Raw genomic sequence first — 20,887 nt, forward strand, 5'->3', positions numbered from 1 at the left:
GCATTCAGCATTCTGCCAGCTCATGGTCCCTGATGCACCCTCTCCCTTTTCCCCACTTCCCTCCCTTGCCCATGCTCCTTTCTATAAGTCCCTCCTAGGGTGCTTTGGGCCTTGCCTTGAAGAGTTTTGTTCTCTTTCTTCACAGATTCCAGGTGCTCTATGGATTCTTCATAGGCAGTTTTTATCTTGAAGCTCTCTGTCATGTACATGCGACACTCCTTCTGGGAGCTGTCCACCTCAACCTGCAGCTCTTCACATTTCTGCTGCCATTCAGCCAGCATTTTATCAAAGATCCTTTGCTTCTTGTCCAGGGCAGCAGCAGCAGCATTGGCCTAGAGAAATGAAGGTTGTATTGTACTGTTAGGTTTTGCTTATATGATGACTACATGGGGATCTATAGCCAGGGAGAGGATGTGCTGGAGCCACATTATACTGGTTAGTGACAGCCAATGATTAAATTTTCTTTGTTAGCATTTACATGCTAGAAATCACCAAATCCTTTAAATCAGGACTTGATTTACTCTTTTGTTGGTTTATACACTAAAGAAAATAACAGTGAAAATGTTAATAAGTGTGTCATGCATTTTCACAAAGCTGGTTATTAAATGTTTACCAGCACATCACTACCTACAGCATAAGAAACCATTATATCTCTTGTGACAATGGTAATTTTTTGAATGAGAATACAATAATTTTCCCCTAAGACAAACAACCCAATTTCTCAACTCTCACTTTCCCATAGTGTGATAATATGTATTATTAATAAATTCCTTGAGAATAAGTATGATTTCATTCTCTATTTTTTATCCCTAATATCTACCACAGTGCATGCAGGACACATAGTAGGCACTTAATAAGTGTTTGTTCATTGATCTCTTCATCAATATGCATGATTATGTAATACACATAAGAGCTGGGTAATTCTTTGCTATTAAACAAAGCTAGTCATTCCTGGAATTTATTTTTTTTTCATTTCCTTTTTAATTCTTTACGTAATCCCTAAGATTAAGGATGTTAATTTCTGGTTTATCCTAGATGGATTAACTTTAGCTAAATTCTGTTCAACTGCTATCCCACAAAGATGAAGTCACCTTTGCTTGTGGATTTTGGAACATTTAATCTCAAGTGTCTCACTTGTTTTTCACTAGCCACCTACATGGCTATCATTAAGAAATTCTTTCCTCATTGGATAGGTGCTGGCTGGAAACTGGTCTGTCTTTACAGATAGATGAGGCAATAGCTTTACATTAACCTAAATAAGATCTGTGGGCCCTGTTTAAATATTGAATTACATCCTATGGAAAGCTGGCAGATAGTTCTGAAGTAGAGAAGCATAGACATGCAATAGTATGGGGATGGCTTTGGTAATAGAAATTGGGAATTAATGGAGGAGCCCTAACATTCCCTCCCAATACCACATTTTATTTTTATTTTAAAGATGGTTTTCTATGTCGAGGGGTACATGGATGATCTATTGAAAAGTGGAGATGGCTTTGATATCAGAGGATAGGAAATAATGGGGACCCCTAAAATTTCCCTCAACTTGATATTGTTAAATGTTGCCTTTATTGTAAACATTGTTTTAATATTTTGTGGATAAGGATTGTACTGGATGAGAAAGTGTGGATAAGTTACAGTGTATACCAAGGGAAGGAATGCCTACATTGATAAGATCATAGATCCAGTAAATTAATTAATACTTCTTTACACTGAAGTATATAAAACAGATGAAAAAAATGGTTCATCCAATTTTGAAAACATAACAAATGAAAAAGCCCAAGGAATTTCCTGAAGAGACCATTGGGGGAACTGGAATACAAAGCCTTTATTCAACCCAGTTGGACACCACTTCTTCCCAGTAACCTAATTCTTCCCGGAATCCCTTAGAATGATACCATGTGATATTTTCCCCCTAGTCAGAAGCTCTGCTGAGCCTCTTACCTTCTCCAAGTCAATAGTGAGATCTTCTATTTCTGCTTGGAGCCTCTGTTTGTTTTTCTCTAGGGAAGCAGCCCGAGCTTGGGCAGCTTCTGCTACCTCCTCTGCTTCCTGCAGCCTGGCTGCCAGTTTCCTCCTATGGGGACAAGGTCCAAGAGAGGTGGTTAGGAATATAAAAAGAACCCTTTCTGCACAATGGGCTCTATTCTTCTGTATCATCTTGGCCTTCATTTGGAAAGAAATCATTAACCAAAGAGATTGACTACATAATTTAACAACCTTAAATTTGTTTTATGCCTTTTTTCTCTCCCTCTGCCCCATCTCAAAGTGGATAAAGTGTTGGACTTGGAGTCAGGAAGCTCTTAGTTCAAATCTTGCCTCAAACACTAACTAGCTGGTGTGACCCCAGGCAAATCATATATCTGTAAATTGAGAGTGTTAGACTAGATGACCATAAGTTAGAAAATTATGATCCAACCCATCCTTCAAGGAACAACTCAAGGTCCACTTCTCTCTGAAGTCTTATTGGACCACTCTTTGCCCTGTTCCTCCTATTCTTTTTCTCCTTTGAAATCATGTAGGCTTGCCTGTCTTTACCATTTAATGGTATTTAATGGTGTTTTAATTATAGAATCACAGAGAAGCACTGCCTTATTTTGTTTGATATCTGTATATTTGTGTCTCCAGCTAGACTATAAGTGAGGACAGGGATCTTATATTGTCCTTTAGTTTTCCCTGTAATGCCTAGTTCATATGAGACAGTAATGGATATAATAAGTACTCAGTAAAATAAATTGTTCCAATAGAATAAAGAAGAGGAGTAGGAAGAGGAAGGAGAAGGGGAAAAAAAAGGAAGAGGAGGAAGAGGAGGAGGAAGAGGAGGAGAAGGAGAAAAGAAAAGGAGGAAGGAGGAGGAGGAAGGAGAAAGAAAGAGGAGGGAGAGGAAAAGGAAGAAGTTGGGAGGAGAGAAGAAGAGAGAAGAAGACAAGGAGGAGGAATTACTAGCATTTGATAGCACTTTAAGGTTTGCAAAGTAAATTTACAAATTATTAGATTTACTCTTCAAAACGACCTTGTGAGGTTTTATTATCTCCATTTTTACAGTTTCGGAAACTGAAGCAGACAGAGGTTGTATGATTTGTTGACAGCCACCTAATAAAATGTTTGAGGCAAAATTTGAACTCACATCTTCCAACTCCAAGTCCAGTACTCTATCCACTATAGCACCTACCTAAATATTTCCATATAGAGCAGAAGGGAAGGAATGGGTATTTAGATTAAGGCTTAGTTTCTGCTTCTTCCTGGGAACAAAAAGGATCCCACTGATTTTTGTATTAGCATGGCCTCTCTAAGATACTATGCCATCATTTTCAGCATTCTTATAATGGAAAGGAGTGCCTTGCATTCTAAGCAGCCCATTTGCAGTCATAGAGTGCCACAGTTTCAAACTTCTAGATCAACCCAGCCTTTCTTTCTGTGGAGAAGTTCAGAACCAATTCAATTTTATTTAGCCAATATTTAGTAAGTATCTAGTGTGTGCAGATCACTGTACTCAACATTGAGCAAAGTATAGTTTAGTTAAGCCATAATTTGTCTTCAGGAAGCTAACATACAAGACATCTTAACCTTGGAGTTTGAGAGTTTGGTTTATTTTGAAAAATATATTTTAATATAGTTCACTTGCTGTTGTTTTTTGCATTTCGGAACAGCCTTGACATGATCCAGATGTTATTGAGTACCAATGATAATTTCCAGCACTACTTAGATCCCTTTATTTCTCTGTTATCTACTCCACCCACCGCCTAGTGATGTTTGCTCCCTGCAGATCAAAATGTTGAAAAAGGCAGAAACATGTAGCTTGATTACGAGGGGAAATTCCTCTAAATCAGGATTTCTTTCCCTGGAATGCATGGACTTGTTTTTTAAAGAGGTCTAGAGGCTTCATCAAAGTGACAAGGGATCTATCATATATGCATGCATGCCACATGCACACACACAAACACAATTTAAGAATTCTTGCTCTGGAGTGAGACTTCCCTGCTACTGAAGAAAATAAAACTGGATAGATAGATATAGATACATATATATATATATTATACATAGATAGATGTAAAAGGATAGATATTTTAATTTAATTTATTTTTAATTTTAATTTAATTGGTTCCCTATGCAATTCTATGTATTTTATTTTACTCCTTTAAAAACATTCCAAGAAAAGGTTCATGGGCTTTACCAGGAATCTGTGACACAAACAAAAAAGGTAAAGAACCCATGTCTAAGTAGGGGAATATAAAGTGTGGATAGCATGCTATGTTTACATGGAAGGAAGGGTATGGGATAAGTACTGCACCTGCAATTCCACTGAGAGAGGCAATGCAGGAGGCACCTTCTCAGTAACCTGTGGTCTTAGGAGTTGCCTAGAGCAAAGCTCCTTAAATTGTGAATGTAACTGAATGTGGGGGCTGTGAAAAATTTGGCAATAGTAAAAAGATTTCTGAACACAATGACCAAAAATTAACTCAAAATAAAACAATGAATCCAACGTGTTTCTGGCAGCCCCTGCCTGAGCTGCATCATGAGACTCCACCACTGCCTTGGTTCTGAACATACAACATGCACACTTTGCACTGTACATGCACGGATGTTGCCAGAGACACCTCGACTCAGATTCTAAATGGGGCCATAGAAAAACTTCTAGGTGAAAGGGAGTCATGAGTGGAAAAATGTTTAAGAAACCCTGGGCAGCACTGAGGCTGCACAGCTCGTCTGAGTCAGGGTAGGACTTAAAACTGGGTGTTTTAGGCCTTGAGACCAGCTCTCTACCTACTTTGCCACATTCCCCCTAATAGAGGGGAGGAAAGAGATCTTCAGAAGTACAGCCCAAAGTCTCTGCTGGCTGTACCTCCTGGAGATCCAAGGCCATGGAATGGTGTCTGCTGGATAGTTACTGAACTTCATATTCTCATTAGCTTTAGACTTATGACTTTTCCTTTATTTTTGCCTCTGACCTCAACAGCTAAAATAATGCTATCATCAGTCAGGGCTCTTGTCCCACCCTACTTTACACCAGACTCAGTACTCACTTGGTCTCCTCCAGCTCCTCCGTTTTCTGAATGGCATCGGTTTCATACTTGGTTCTCCACGTGGTCACCTCGGTGTTAAGTTTGGACACCAGGCGCTGCAGCTCAGATTTGCCCCCTTGTTCTTCCTCCAGCTGCTCTTTTATCAAATCCAGGTCATGTTTGGTATTGGCTAGACTGACAACAGCAGCACTTCGTGACTGTGGATATCAGATGTATTAGGAAACATGCTTGCCAACTGGTGTTAATCTCTTCCTGGGCCCTATCAGAACCCTTAGCTTTTTTTTAAAATTATAATTGCTTCAGCATGACTGTTGTGGACAGCTCAGCTACCTTGTATCTCCCTCCCCATTCCCAAGATAAACACAGCCTCTCTCTAAGTATTTGAAAGGATATCCTGTGGGGAAGGGAAACTGGTTCTTTCTGGCCTAAGGGGCCAGAACCAGGATCAAGGGTGGATCAAGAGGAAAAAAACCTCCTAATAATTAGGGTTGTCCTAAAGTGGAAGGAGCTGGCTCGAGGTTATGGATTCCCCTTCTTGAAGGTCTTCAAGGAGAAGCTGCACAACCACTTGTTTGTTAGATGTGCACTAGTGAAGATTTCCTATGCATTGGACCAGATGGCTGCAGAGGGCCTTCTGACTCAAATATTGTGATTCTAGGATTCTGTTTTGCAAACCTTTGACTCTTCTTCCATCTGCCTCTTGTAGTCTTCCACTTGAGAGACCAGTGAAGTCTTCATCCTAAAGATTTGATTTAGCCGGCTCTGGGATTCCTCATGTTCCCGGCTTAGCTCACTGTTTTCAGCTAAGTAAGGAGAGAAGATGAAAAGAGATCTAGAAGAAAGTTTCTTTAGCAAGTTTCTAAGTCCGCTGAACTGACTTAAAGGAACAGTAATAGAATAGAAGGGGAATTTGTTCTGGTTTTTTTTTTGGTCTGGCCTAGTGATTTCATTAGTGTGGAGGCAATTTAGACATGGAAGCCCCCTTTACTAATGCATAGTAGTAGACTTCAAAATATACTCATCTATAATTATAACTGATGAGTTTGAGGAGAGCAATTGACACAAAATGTTGGGGTTCAGGCATATGACATTCACAATGGACTTTCTCCTTTGCTAAAAGGTAGGTTTATTTATGAGAAGAGGTTACAGACAAAATGAAGAGGTGAAAGAGGTACCAGAAATGTTAAGTATGAAATACGATTGAGAAGACATAAATGTAGAGATTTTATCAATTAACAATGGAAAAGACAAGTTCTCAAGTGAAACTCACAATTAACCAGGAGAAAGGGAGTATTCCATTAGCTGGCAGGCTAAATTCATAGAAGAGTTTGGCATTCTAAAATAGTTAACTAAAACCAGGAGAAAAATGCCATGGTGAGCTAACTTAAAAGGAGTCAACAAAGATGGCATGAGTCAGGTACAGATTTATAAGGAAAATTTAACCTTGCAGGGTTGATATCAAACTTAGGTTTCTGATTGGATACAATAAATAAGATGTGGAAACAAGGGGTGGGACTGTAAGGTTGAGCTGATCCCCATCAGTGTCCTTCCCTGCTTGCCTCAGAGATTAATCTTATCAGTACTCCAGGCTTTCTCTGCCAACCCCAACTAGTGACCCATCATAATGGTAAAAAGGCACTAAGAAGTTATATGACTTTTCCAGGATATCATGGTCAGTATGTGGTGAGAGAGAGGATTTAAACTCATGCCATCCTGATTCCAAGGCTGATCTTCTGTCTAGTAAGAAATACTGGAATGAATGAATACATGAAAAAGTACTTATTAAAATACTTGCTATATGCAAGACACCATAATTTTGTAAATATTTATTAATAAATCACTAAAGACTTCTCTAATTGAATTGAAATATGGAAAAAATTGAGCAACAAACAACTAAAATTAAACTCAAGCTGGAAGATGATTCTGTGCCAAAAAAAATTTCGTAGGAAGAAAGCATGGGTATAATTACCATGTAGGCAATTCATCCTGTTCTGGGGCTACATAGTGGGAGCATACTGAGGGGAATAATGAGATGGAGGAGGGCAATTCTACAAAGTGTTCTTGCAGTCCCAGAATTCAAGCTTGTTTGCTGGGGAGGTGACAGCAAGAGTTTTAAGGGGCCAGAGAATGAAATGGTATAAACCAGAGATGATAAATAACAAGAAAACTTGGGTTCCAGTTCAGGCTCTTTAAAAAAAAAAAATATGACCTCTAACACATCCTTTAACTTCTCTGAACTTCAGTATTCTCATCTGTTAAATGGGCGTCTTAGAATCCTAGAATCTCAGAGGTGAAAAAGACCTTCATAGATTTCTGCTCCAACACTACCATCTTGCCTCAGAGAGATTCCAACTTGCGCCAGACCTAGCACTAGAACCTAAGTCTTTTTTTATTTTTAAATCTTATTATTTATCTTCAAGCCCAATTGTGTTTTTTTCCCTCCCTCCACTGCATCATGCTACCTATTTCACAGAGATGTTTTAAGGATCTAGTGAGTCCTAGGGAGAAGAGGATGGGATAAAGGAATAAACATTTATATAGAATGCCAACTATGTGCCCAGCATTGTGCTAAACACTACGAATATTGTCTCATTTGATCCTCAGAATAACCTTGGCTGTTAATATCTCCATTTCATAGTTGAGGAAACAGAGGTAAACAGAGGTTGGATGATTTCTTCAGTGATACAACTAGTAAGTGTCTGAAGCTAGATTTAAACTCAGATCTTCTGACTGTAGGTCTAGTGCCCTGACCACTGAGCAACCAAAGGCAGTCATCCGTACTAGGACAGCTTCATCTTAGAATATTTAACCCTCGTTCCTTTTCACAGACTGTCCCTTTCATACTAGCAATCTTCTCTTTCCTTACCATCTCTTAAAACTTTTTTTCCCTTTCAAGACTCAGCTTCGGGAATACCTCTTGCCAGAAACCTTTCCTGATTCTCCCTAGAAATCATTTTGCCTTCATTTTATATTTGTTTATCTGCATACATGTTGCTCTCTGACATAGAAATGTAAGCTCTTCAAGGACAGGGACTGCTTAGCTTTTTCCCTCCTATCTTTTGTTTTAAATTCCCCAATGCTTATCAGTGTCTGACATATACCAAGTGTTTAACAAATGCCTCTTGAATTGATAACACAGATGTAAGAAAGCATAACAGATGTCTTGGAAGATTATGACAGCATGAGAAATAACACGTGAAAGATGGTATAGTTTCATAAACATGTTAGATATTATTTTTTCATATTTACGGTCTCACTTTTCAGTTCTATGCTATTAAACCCTGTCTGATCACAGATGAAAATTGGATGTAATTTTTCCCCCCAAGACCAGGGAAAACTTCATCCCATCTGGGATGTAGGACAGCATTTTTCACCCTGCATCATTCCTCAGATGTTGTTGTTGTTTGTCCTTTGAATAACAGGAAGGGAATGCCATAGCCCAGTAAGGGAGGGCTATGTAAGGTCACTTGCCTCACTTTTCCATTCAGAGGCATCTGGGTCTAAGAGGTCTCAGTTTCACTGAGGCTGTAACCATTGAAACAAAAAATCTCCTCTTTTACCTAGGCTCCCCCCCCCAAAAAAAAAACCAACACCTAAATAAATAAATTAATTAATCTGGGAGAGGAAGACTCTTCTTTCTTAAAGACCATGACATAGCCCTCTTTGTAGTGGCCAGAAACTAGAAACTGAGTGGATGTCCATCAATTGGAGAATGGCTGAATAAATTGTGAAAAAATAAATATTATGGAATATTATTGTTCAGTAAGAAATGACCAACAGGGTGATTTCAGAAAGGCCTGGAGAGACTTACACGAACTGATGCTGAGTGAAATGAGCAGGACCAGGAGATCATTATATACTTCAACAATAATACTATATGATGATCAATTCTGATAGACCTGGCCATCCTCAGCAATGAGATCAACCAAATCAGTTCCAATAGAGCAGTAAGGAACTGAACCAGCTACATGCAGTGAAAGAACTCTGGGAGATGACTAAGAACCATTACATAGAATTCCCAATTCCTCTGTTTTTGTCTGCCTGCATTTTTGATTTCCTTCACAGGCTAATTGTACAATATTTCAGAGTCTGATTCTTTTTGTAAAGCAAAATAATGGTTTGGTCATGTATACATATTTTGTATTTAATTTATACTCTAATATATTTAACATGTATTGGTCATCCTGCCATCTAAGGGAAGGGGCGAGGGGAAGGAGAGGAAAAATTGGAACAAAAGGTTTGGCAATTGTCAATGTTGAAAAATTACCCATGCATATATCTTATAAATAAAACGCTATAAAAAAAAAAAGACCATACCTTAAACCAAAACCAATCTGACTCTCATTGGTCACTAATAGGTCCTAAACCAAGCCCTGTTTGGTCATTGCTTGGGTCCTAACTGAATCAGATTAAGTGTAAATAGCAGTCATTTCTGCTTTGACCATTCCTTGGATGGATTCTATTTTTGGGAAAATGACTTTACCTTGGAGCCTGGTCCTGATAGCATTAAGCTCTGCTTGGTTTCTCTCCAGTTCAGCCACTTTAGCATTGGCTTCAGCCAAATTGTCTTCCAACTTTCGGACATGAGCCTCGGCATTCACCTAAAGACAAAATGGCACTCATGGATTAGACAGAGAGCCCCAATCAAAGGGTGAATTCTTTTGACATTTTGTGATAAATGAAACAGAGATTTGGTATCTTTTCTCTCAGATTATGTCTTTTAGAAGTCATGTGGGGGAAAATTAAAGATAAAAAGAGGATGGTTCATGTTAAGTAGATGAAAATTATATATATACATATATATATTACATGCAAACTTGAATATGTAGATAATATAAATAAAATAAGAATAAACATGAATCTGCATGTATAATCAAACTTAAATATTTATTTTGGATGTATATTTATATTTCATTTTTATTTATTATCTACCTATATATTTTCAAGTTTGAATACATTTAAAAATTCTTATTTATTTGTGCCTAAACTTTTCTCTTCAATATACATATATGTGTATATATATATCAACAGGAATCCCTTCCAAAATAAATTCAATCCTAATATATATTATTTTTATTCATTTATATATTATAAATAACTTATTTGTTGAGCCAAAAGTTATTAATTTGAATGCTTTTCCTATTAAGTATGTAGTTATAAATTTACATGTATGTATACATTCAATCATACACATATATACACACATTCGTATATAGCCAGAAAGAGCCCCTTTATAATCAATAAATCCAAGTCTTAATATACACTTTTATTTTCTTGCATATTAATTTGTACATAATATAGAAATAATTTATTCAACTGGAAAATATTCCTCTGGTGTCCTCTATATCAGAACTTTTTAAACTTCTTCAACTCTCATCCATTTTTGCCCAAGAAATTTTTATCTGACTCCAGGCATATATATATATATATATATATATATATATATATATATATATATATAAAATAAGTATACAAATCATAAAATTCATTGATAATAAATCATAAAGAAATATATTTTAAAACAATTCTTTGGTATACATATAATTCTTACCACTTATTAAAAATAAAGTCAAATCTGCATACTAATGAAATGGATGTGCTTGTTTATTTTTACTTGAAGAATTAAATCTTGGTGAAATATTTGATATCTTTTATTGTTGCCAGACTTTTTGTGACCCCCATATAATGCAATCTACAGTTTAAGAAGCTTTGCTCTACAGAACATATACATACATATTCATGTATATGTTTATAAATGCTTGTATGCATTAGCAAGTATATATATATATATATATATATATATATATATATATATATCAGAAGTGTATCTAACAGAAAAGTTTCCCTTTGACCAATGTCTACTTGACCTTGCCCAACACTCTCATCAGCAAATCCGCCTTTCTCTCCTGTTCTGTACCGAGCAGGGCTCACAAACTGAATCTACTTGCTTAGATCCTTCCCTCCTAGAGTCCTTCCACTGGTTTGTAGGAAACCTCAATTACCTGATGGCTTTTTATGCATAGTCTATGTAGACTGCCTTCTACTTGAAATCTTATGGCACTGTGCCGTTTGAGGGATGGCTTCTAAAGCCTGGGGAGATTTCCTCTCAACGAGAAAGGACCCTTGCCTGCCTGCCTCCTCTAGAGTGGGCCCTGCTTTGGTACGAGCTCATGGTGTGAGGAGGATGCCTGCAGCTGCCTCACCTTGGACTTCTGGACAGCCTCCATGCTGGCGCTGAGGTCATCGATCTCCGCCTTCATCACCTGCTTGTCCTTCTCCAGCTTGGCCTTCACTCTCTGGAGGTTCTCCACGTGCTCTGTAAGTTCAGCCATGGAATCGGTGTGCTTCTTGCGCAGAGTGGAGGCCGTGGCTTCGCTCTGCAAGGCTGCCTCTTCCAGCTCCCTGCGGAGCTTCAGGAGCTCCGCCTCCCGCTTGCGGTTCTGCTCAATCTGGAGTGGGATAGAACAGAAGCTTTGGAAATGAGGGGAAAGTAAAAGTGTCTGAAACCTGGGAGCTTCATCCCTCACCTCAGTCCCCACCCTGGTGCCATTAGCTGGAGACAGTCCAGAGAAGAGTACTGCCAGCTTGGGGAAGGGTGCATTATATCAATGAGATGGACATCTTTAGCCTGGAGTAACGGGATGGAACGTGGCAGCCGTCTTCAAGCTGAAGGAGGGACTAGTGTTTTGTTTAAGCCACAGGGCAGAAACAGGAGCAATAGTAAAAGTTGTCAAGAAGCCAATTTAGGCTTGATATGAAAAAAAATTCATTCATAGTTAACATTCTCCATAAGTAGAATGGGCTGCCTCAATAGGTAGAAACTTCCCTCTTGAGCTCTTTAAGCAGAAGACCACTTGTTGGAGATAATTGTAATATAAGTTAGGGGAATATGGAAGTGTATGGGGTGCCCATATGTACAATGTGCAAGGAGCTGGAAGGTAACTACCAGTTACCTGGTAACAACCAGAAGGTTGTTGAATGAAATGGAAACTAGAGTCTTATCCAACTCTAAAAAATTTTATGATTTGTTTGGTGATTGTACTAGCAATTTGTGACTTACTTCCATTCAACATTCATTTATTCATTCAGCAAATTTCACTGAGCATCAATGTGCAAGGCACCATACTAGACTTAGACATAGACCACCAAAAATATCAATACATCTAAGTGTGCTAATCTATAGAATGCAATAACACTTTGACTTTGGAAAGGGCTTCTCTATAAACAAGTTAGAGTTCCTGATCCATTTCATTCACCCATTACCCTCCAGCTGAAGGGATAGAGGCAAATAATCTCATTGACACTGTTAATTGGGGAAACTGAAGCACAAAGCTGTAAAGAAAATGTAGTGCTGGAGCTGGGTCTGGGACCCATATCTGTTGAACTGAAGACTTTCACTGTTGGGCTTAAGTGAACTATAATATCAGTTCATCCAAGAGGTTAAGGGAGAATGTTCAGTACTAAGCACTGAGGAGCTGACCTTGGTATGGCCAGTGTTCTTTCCTTTCTGATCTTAGCGGTCAGCTTTAGGAAAGCGGTTAAAGCACATGTGATGAAGCATTCAGATACTGTGCACTTAAAACGCCAAGTACTAAGGTGATTCTACTAGTAGTATTTTTTAATGAAAAAATTATGTTTTAAATCTAAAGATGATGCTCCTGACTCATTAAGTCAGTAGGTCTTCCATCAGAATAAAAAACACTGATATACTTCCTCTTTCTTAGGGACCTTATTTTTATGAATTAACCGATCAAGGTTAATGGTTTATGTACAGGGTGAGTTATAGATATATAAGAGCAAACTAGCTCACACAGAGATCAAAGCCATAATCTTGACCTCAATGGAACTGTGTCCCAAGCAAATGAGTTATAGATAAATGTAGATATGGCTTACTTCATATCCTTTGCTCATCAATTGGCTTCACCCCAAGAATCTTCCCAGAAAGACAAAAAAGATTTTTTAAGACTGGCCCTTGACCTCCTCAACACGTTAGCACTTTTATATCCTAAACTCTAGGGTGGGTAGAGGCGAAGCCTTATGTCTTTCTTTGTACATGGGTTACCTGAGCAGAGGTGGCCCCTCCAGCTTCTTCTAGTCTGTCACTGAGGTCTTCAAGATCCCGGGACAGGTCACTACGTTGTTTCTCCACCTGTGGAAGCATTTGGGGGAAAAAGCTTAGTGATACGACCTCTTTGTGAAGATCCCCAATCAAGATTTCTGTATGAGTTTGAACATGTATACATATATTGTATTTAACTTATACTTTAACATATTTAACATGTATCGGTCAACCTGCTATCTGGGGAAAGAGGTGGGGGGAAGGAGGGGAAAAGTTGGAACAAAAGGTTTGGCAATTGTCAATTCTGAAAAATTACCCATACATATAACTTGTAAATAAAAACCTATAATTTAAAAAAAAAAAGATTTCTGTTTGAGTCATCAGATCGCAGAGAGCTAGTACTGTATCTTGGGTCAGTTCTACATACTATTATAGCTATTAGAGTCATTCAACAAATGAGAATTCATGAGAATCTTCTACTAGACTAGATGAATAAATCTTAATTCAGTAATAAATTCAGGGATGCAGTTAGCTCAGAAATATATACCCAAGGTCCTTATTATTTGGGAATTCAATGAATAAGTGTACTCTTTCTAGCAGTTCCAACTCCAATAGTATTTAGGGATTTTTGCTTTTTGCCAATTGCTTTTCTATTTGTTCCTCCCCTGGCAAGTCTGGCTGTACTGGATGCAGCCTAGCCAATGTTAGTAAAGCTCTTCTCCATCGCTTGGCTGGACCTAAGCTACTTACAATAATTGGATTTTAGGTTTTCTTAGCATCTCTGTCAAAGAGTGAGTACTTTTTGCTATTTACCTTTGCTCTCATAGCCCTCTCTGCTTCTAATTCTTCTTCTAGTTCTTCAATCCGGGCCTGGCAGGTGCACAAACAAGAAATTAATCTTTCTCTCATAAAATTGAAGTATATCAGCCCCAACCATTACCCAGAAGATAACACAAAACAGTTGCACAGTACATAAACCATTAACCTTAACCAAGAAGATAAAAAAATGAGGATTGGGAAGGGATTAAGAAAAATGTTAACTGCTCAAAATCAAGATGTTTTCTTTTACATTAGAGGTTTCAAATTCATCATAAACAGCCTGGAGGGATGTGCTTCCATTTGAGATCAACAATAATGCTTTGGGTATATAGATGGCTCCATAATGCACAGAGCACTTCGGGGACTCAGGAAGACTCATATTCCTGAGTTCAAATCTAACCTCAGACACATACTAGACATAAGAATCTTCACCTTGTTTGCCTCAGTTTTCTCATTTGTAAAACAATCTGGAGAAGGAAATGCCAGACTATTATGCCTTTGGCAAGAAAACCCCAAATGGGGTCATGAAGAGTTGGATATGACTGAAAAATGATTGAACAATAACAATATTCCTCCTTTCATGTCAATGCCTTTAGACATCCCTGAAATGTTGTCCTTTAAGGTTTAGCTTGAGCACTACATCCTTCAAGAGACTTTTCTAAGGTTTAGCTTGAGCACTACATCCTTCAAGAGACTTTTCTTGCTTAACTCTGGACCTACTTTGTGTTTAGTATATATTTACTATTTATCTATTTGTGTTATTTTTGCATAATTGTATATGCTATTTTCCCTCAATACAATATACAGATAGTTCTCACTTTACATAAATTCTCATTATACAAATTCAACTTTATGTAAAAAATAATAAAAGAAATTCACCTTCTAAAAATACTTATCTTAATTTTATTGAACAGTATTGTAAAAGTGTTTGTATGTAAACATATATAACTTTATATATTTGTGTAATTTTCTCTTCACTGCTGGACCTTTGCTTGATTCTTCATGACCTCCCTTCTCCTTAATTCTTCCTCAAAAAAAAAAAAAGAAACATAAAAAACCCCTTCAAGTGAGCACTGCAGTGAGATTGCTGTCAAAGATCAGGTTCTTAACTTGAGACTTCCTATGGGGAGAGAAAAGATTTTTGTTCCCCTGTGCCCACTTACCCTCCTGTCTTTCCCCACATATCTGTCTTCCATTTCATGTATCCATGTCATCCATCATTTCCTGTCTATATATGTATCTGGTCCCAGAGTGTCTGCTTCCTCTCAGTTCCTGCCCCCTCTTCTTTCTTCTTCCATTCTCTATCTCTAGCTCCCACTTGTGCCCTGCCCTCTCCCTCAACAGGCATGCAGGGTCCCTTTCCTGCCTCCCTCCATCTCTTTCTTCCCCACATCCTCTGACAAATATAAATTAGGTAAAAATCACTTTTATGTACAGGTTTGCCAAATGGTCCACTTAAGTAAAGGGAGAATTATCAATATACTATTTGAACGCAGGTAGTGTTTAATTTTTTCTTTATATTCTTAGTAACTGGCAGAGTCCCTGACAGAATAGGCACTTAATGTTTGCTGAATCGAATTCTTACAAGACTGTAAGATAAACATGGAAGGAAGGAAGGAAGGAAGGAAGGAAGGAAGGAAGGAAGGAAGGAAGGAAGGAAGGAAGGAAGGAAAAACTTATGAAATAACTTCTATTGTGCTACGTGCTTTACAATTATCTTACTTGTTCCTCTCAACAATTCTGGGAGGTTGTTCATTTATTATCCCCATTTTACCATAGAGAAAACTGAGGCAGACAGAGTTACTTGTTGAGGATCACCTAGCTAATCAGTCTCTAAAGTTAGATTTGAACTCAGGTCTTCCTGAATAGAGGTTGGTTCAATTTTCTATTCACTATGCCATCAGATGCCTCTAATATGAGCCAAATTTCTTTGGACAAGCTGAAAGCTACAGATACTTGACAGCTAGTTTGCCTTTTTCTAGGCATAGGGACTAGAACTGGGAGGGACTTCAGAGGCCAATTCATCCAGTCTCTTCAATTTATAATTTATTTCAAGGTAAAAAATGTTGCAGTGGGTCCTATCCTTGACTATTAATCGTGCCTCCTGGATATCATCTCTTATACCTGGATTTTAGTTTGCGTGGCTTCCTTCAAATCCTACTTTCTGCAAGAGACCTTTGTCGACCCCTCCCACTGCTGGTACTTTCCCTCTGAGAATATCCTATTTACACTGGATATGTCTTGTATGCATCTAGTTATTTACATATTGTCTTCCATTAGAATGTAAACTTCTTGAGGGCAAGGTCCATGGTTTTGTCTTTCTTTGTATGTTCAATACTTAGCACAACACTTGGCACATATTAGGGGCTTAATAAACAATCATTTGATTTACTGATTGATAATTCATGGATTAAAACAGATGGTGTAGTGTACAGAAGGAAAAAGAAAATGATTTGGATTTGGGGGTGAGATCTGGGCTTCTCTTTTCTTGCTATACCTGATGTTCTTTCAGTTTCCTTTGCAGCGTGGAATTCAGAGACTGTTCATCCTCATATTTGGAATTGACAGAATTGATTTCCATGTCTCTTCTAAGGAGAAAATAAAACAAAGTATATGTCAGAGGTGGGATTTCACTCTTAGGAAAGGTTTCTAGAGCCAGCATAGAATTCAAGAAAAAGTCTTGGGGGAGGAGGGAAGGAAATATTCCTTTTCTTGCCATTGAAAAGATGTTCTTCCTCCTTTTTCTCCTCTAAGGGACCTCTCTAGGAAAGCATTTTCTTGTTCTGTGGATCAGTCAGACCCTTTAGCAAAATCTTCAGGTCTAGGTTTGTAGAGAAAAATTATAAATTTTTTTCCCTGTGAATTGGTCTGATTATTCTGAAAAGTAATTTGAAATTATGCTAAAATAGTGAATAAAAGGTCCATGTCCTTAGACCCAGAAATTCTACAATAGGCATATTCCTCAAAGAGGTCAAAGATAGAAATAAAGGTCCCATGTATACTAAAATATTTGTAGTAGCACTTTTTTGGTAGTAGTAAAGAATTGGAAACAAAGTAAATGCCTGTTTTGGGGAGAATGATTAAATAAATTGTGATGTGTGAATGTAGTTGAAAATGAATGTAATAGAATATTATTCTTTTTGGGAGAAATGACAAATGTAATTACTACAGAGAGATACAGGAAGATTTATATGAATTGATTCCAAGTAAAGAGAGTAAAACCAGGAAAACAATATACACAGTGATTACAACATTGAAAATTAAAAGAACCACCACTGATTGTTTTGTAATTATGACCTAGATTATTTCCAAAGAAGAGATAAGAAAAGAAATCCTCCTCTCCCCATGTTTGAGAGGTGGGAGAGTATGGATACATATATTGTCAGGCTTGGTTTTGTGTATTGCTTGGTTTTGCTAAGCTATTTCCTTCCCAATCTTTTTATATTGTGTTACAAGAGATATCTCTCTAAAAAGGGGAGACTGAAAGGATCTCTTTGGAAATGAAGACAATGCAAAAGCAAAAGGGACCATTTTTTAATATCCCCAAAAGATTGTCAGCTTTTCAGCAAAAAGTATAGACTCTGTCAATGAGTGCTGCATTCAGGTGATAAGTGCTTAATTAGGCCATAAGATCAGGTCAGTTGGGAAGACAGTAATGTGATGAAAGGAGTATTTAATATGAGTCAAAAAATGTGGATTTGAATCCAAGTATCATCCTTTATTATATAATCCTTCTTTGCCTTATCTGCGTTTTCATTTGTCAAATATTTTGTCAAATAATTTGTCAAATGGGATAGTAATACACCTACTAGTACCACCTACTTGATAGGGATTTGTAAAGAAAGTGCCTCCAAAGAAATGTGTGTCTTTATAACTGAGGCAAATCTGTACCATGTAAGTGTTTTCCTTGGGCAATTTTAGTGCTCTAAAATTGATAAGTTTTTCATTTTTTGGCCTTTTACCTGACATATGATTTTAGTGGTAAAGGGAAATCCCAGATGAAGAAACACCCTTGACCATTAGAGGTCAGAAGAATCTTTGCAATACAGAGTTTTAGAGAGTTGTTTGGGACACAGAAGCTAAATGACTTGGCTAAAGTCACACCTACATTATTGTCAGAGGTCTGACTTGAACATTGGTCTTCTTGACTTGGAATAGCTAGGTGTGCAATGGAGAGAGCACCAAGCCTGGAATCAGGAAGACCTGAATTCAAATTTAACTTCAGATACTAATTGTGAGACCCTGAGCAAGTCACTTTACTCTTTGTCTCAGTTTCCTGAGACAATTGAATTGGAGAAGGATACGGTAAACCATTCCCATAACTTTACTAAGAAAATCCTCAACTGGGTCATCATAAGTTGGACATAATTCAAATGACTGAACAACAACTTTTTGACTTTAAAGTTGGCTCTCTTCTTCTCTCTATTCCACTCCTCTCTTCTCCCAACCCCATTTCTAGATCCCCTTTTATTTTGTTTTCCCTCATTAGAATGTAGATTCTAGAATTTGGATTCTAAATCTAGAATTAGAATCACTACCTTAAGAGTGGGGACTGCTTTATTCATATTTATATCCCAAGTCACAGGGCCTAGCATTCATTAAACACTTTAAAAATGTTCATTCTATCTATCTACTTAACTACCTACCTATCAATATACCTATCTAATCTATCAATTTCCCTTTCCACTATGCACCGCTGCCTCTTTATAACTAAATTGTACATAAAAAGCACGTACTTCTTAACCACCTCCTCCAGATCTAGCTTAGCTCTCTCCATCTCATTAAGGTTATCAATGGTCATCTTCAGGTCACTCTCAGCTTTCCGGCGGGCCTTCTCTACTTCAGCTCGTATCTTCTTTTCTTGTTCCCAGTTGTCTTCCAGCTATGAAAACAAGAAAGGTCATGGAGGGAAATCACAGACAAGAATGAGAAAAAAATCTAGGCAAAAGGCACACAGGATTTCTACCAGGAGGAAGCTGTAGGAGCTTCACCAGAGCTACTATAAACTCTGGAAGAACAAGAAAGGCCTTTCCCACCTTCCACATTACTTCTACCCAAGTAGGAAAGAGCATTTCCAAGATGGGGATGAATTTCATTGTTCAAGCAAAAGAACCCTACCCTAACTGGGTCTCACCTCATGGATCTGAGTGCCAAGTTTGCTATTATTTTTCGTTAGATGATTCACCTTGTCTTCCTCAGCTTGTAGGTCATCAAGAGTTTTCTGGAAAGAAAGAAATCCCCAGAAGTTGATGATGGAGAGAGTATGCAGAGAGATAAGGGCCTCTATCTTTTATAAGGAGTCCCTCCCAGAAGGATTGGAGTGGTCATAACTGACTGAATCAATGTTGATCCTTAGTAGCTAATCTTGGGTTATTTTGCCCAATATAGAATAGAGTCTATTACTGCAGAAAGCCAATCTAAATTCAAATAGCTGACTGATAAATTTAAGCTGAAAGAGACATGAAAGGCCATCTAGTCCAATCTCCTTATTTTCCAGTTAAGGAAATTGAGACTAAGCTAAAGGACTTGCCCAATATCTCACAGGCAATATCAGAAGTGAGATTTGAACACAGGTGTTTTGACTGTAGTACCAGAATGGTTTTATTAGTATTGAGTGTTTGATATGCTGGATATTTATTCAGTAACTCTACATCATCCTGCAATGTCAGAGTCATCACTGTTCACCATACAGCCTCTCCCAGGACCTAAAGGGTGCCCTAACCCCCTTAAAAAGCATGGGATATTTGGAATGAAACTTGAAAGAAGTCCAGCCTAATTTTGCCATATGGAACATCAGGTTTCACACACCACTTAGTTCTTAGTCAATAAAGAATGAGAACCAGTCAAATGCATATTTCTACCTGGTGAAGCTCCTCCAGAGCCCTCTTCTCCTTCTGGAGCTTGGCAATAGAGTCTTCTCGGAGGGAGAGGTCACCACTCAAGGTTCGCACTTTGTGATCCAAAGCCTACAGATTTGGGGAATAGAAGATATTGGTATTTCTAAGTGGGAAGTCATCCCATCTCTAAGAATGTGAAGAGATAACTACAAGATAATTCCTAAGTCCAGTCCAATTACAAATTAGCCTGTTTAGCATTCAGAGTTTCTCATGTGGAGAGGTAAGATAGGCATATCAAAGGCCAAGCAGTTTTAAGACTTGTAAGCTAAAAAATAAATTCATCTCTTGAGTCTTAGAAAAGCATCAAGGGGTCTCCAAGAAAGCGGGTTCATTCCCAGAAGCAGCAGCTTAATAACAAGAACTAAAGTGCACATCCAAAAGAGGAATCTGCTATGCTAGGGGAGAGGGAATGAGCAAGAACTTGGGAGGGAGTGAACTCTGCTGATGGGAAGAACTCTCCCTATTGAGAAGAGGGAGTTCGTGGGACTAAAGGAAAGCCCCATTTTTTGGCATCATGGGAAGGCAGTAGCAGGAGAAGGAGGCAATCACAGGCAAGGAGATGAACAGCCAGGCTTGGAATAGACATCTTCTCCATGTGTTTACTCAGAGTTCTGACTATCAGTTTTCACTTCAGAATTAATGAATGAGGCTTTAGAAATGGCACCTGGTTGGAAATGATGGTAGGGGCCGGGTTGTCCCTGGGCTCCCAAGTTAGAGTCAGCATTGCTGACAACACTAGTGACCCAAAAATACCTGTTTCTCCTTCTCCGTCTTAGCCAATGTAGTTTCTAGGCCCTCGAGGTCTCGTTTCAAGTCGCTCATTTCCCCTTCCAGCCTGCGCTTAGTGGCACTGAGTGAAGCCGCCGTACCCTCTTCCTCCTCCAGCCTCTCCCTCATGTCTGAAATTTGGCTCTCCAGATCCATTTTGGTTTTCATCATCTGAGTAAGGCGTTCTTCTGCATCTGACAGGTTCTCTTGTTCCTAAGCAAAGGAAGGAATTTGGGTGAAAGGGATGGGATTCATAAAAGATCTCTCAACACCCTTTCTACAAAGGGCCCAGGAGTGATTTCTGAATTGGCAGAAGATTTGTG

At 38.3% G+C, this 20,887-nt stretch overlaps 1 protein-coding gene across 1 annotated transcript in view; it reads right to left on the reverse strand.

Annotated features, from left to right (window-relative positions):
* LOC100921839 (myosin-16) overlaps positions 1 to 20,887 on the reverse strand; it is an 88,431-nt gene that overhangs the window by 14,122 nt on the left and 53,422 nt on the right. The window contains exons 23-35 of the mRNA XM_003761564.2: positions 20,550 to 20,777; positions 19,761 to 19,865; positions 19,034 to 19,120; positions 18,636 to 18,781; positions 16,397 to 16,487; positions 13,894 to 13,950; positions 13,084 to 13,170; positions 11,225 to 11,470; positions 9,505 to 9,622; positions 5,697 to 5,824; positions 5,022 to 5,218; positions 1,942 to 2,074; positions 116 to 332 (exon numbers count right to left, since the gene is read on the reverse strand). Of these exons, the coding sequence (XP_003761612.1) occupies positions 116 to 332; positions 1,942 to 2,074; positions 5,022 to 5,218; positions 5,697 to 5,824; positions 9,505 to 9,622; positions 11,225 to 11,470; positions 13,084 to 13,170; positions 13,894 to 13,950; positions 16,397 to 16,487; positions 18,636 to 18,781; positions 19,034 to 19,120; positions 19,761 to 19,865; positions 20,550 to 20,777 (1,840 nt within the window). The remainder of the gene's footprint in view (positions 1 to 115; positions 333 to 1,941; positions 2,075 to 5,021; positions 5,219 to 5,696; positions 5,825 to 9,504; positions 9,623 to 11,224; positions 11,471 to 13,083; positions 13,171 to 13,893; positions 13,951 to 16,396; positions 16,488 to 18,635; positions 18,782 to 19,033; positions 19,121 to 19,760; positions 19,866 to 20,549; positions 20,778 to 20,887) is intronic.

This window comes from Sarcophilus harrisii, chromosome 1, assembly GCF_902635505.1.
Source record: "Sarcophilus harrisii chromosome 1, mSarHar1.11, whole genome shotgun sequence".
In the NCBI taxonomy this organism is placed as follows: Eukaryota; Metazoa; Chordata; class Mammalia; order Dasyuromorphia; family Dasyuridae; genus Sarcophilus; species Sarcophilus harrisii.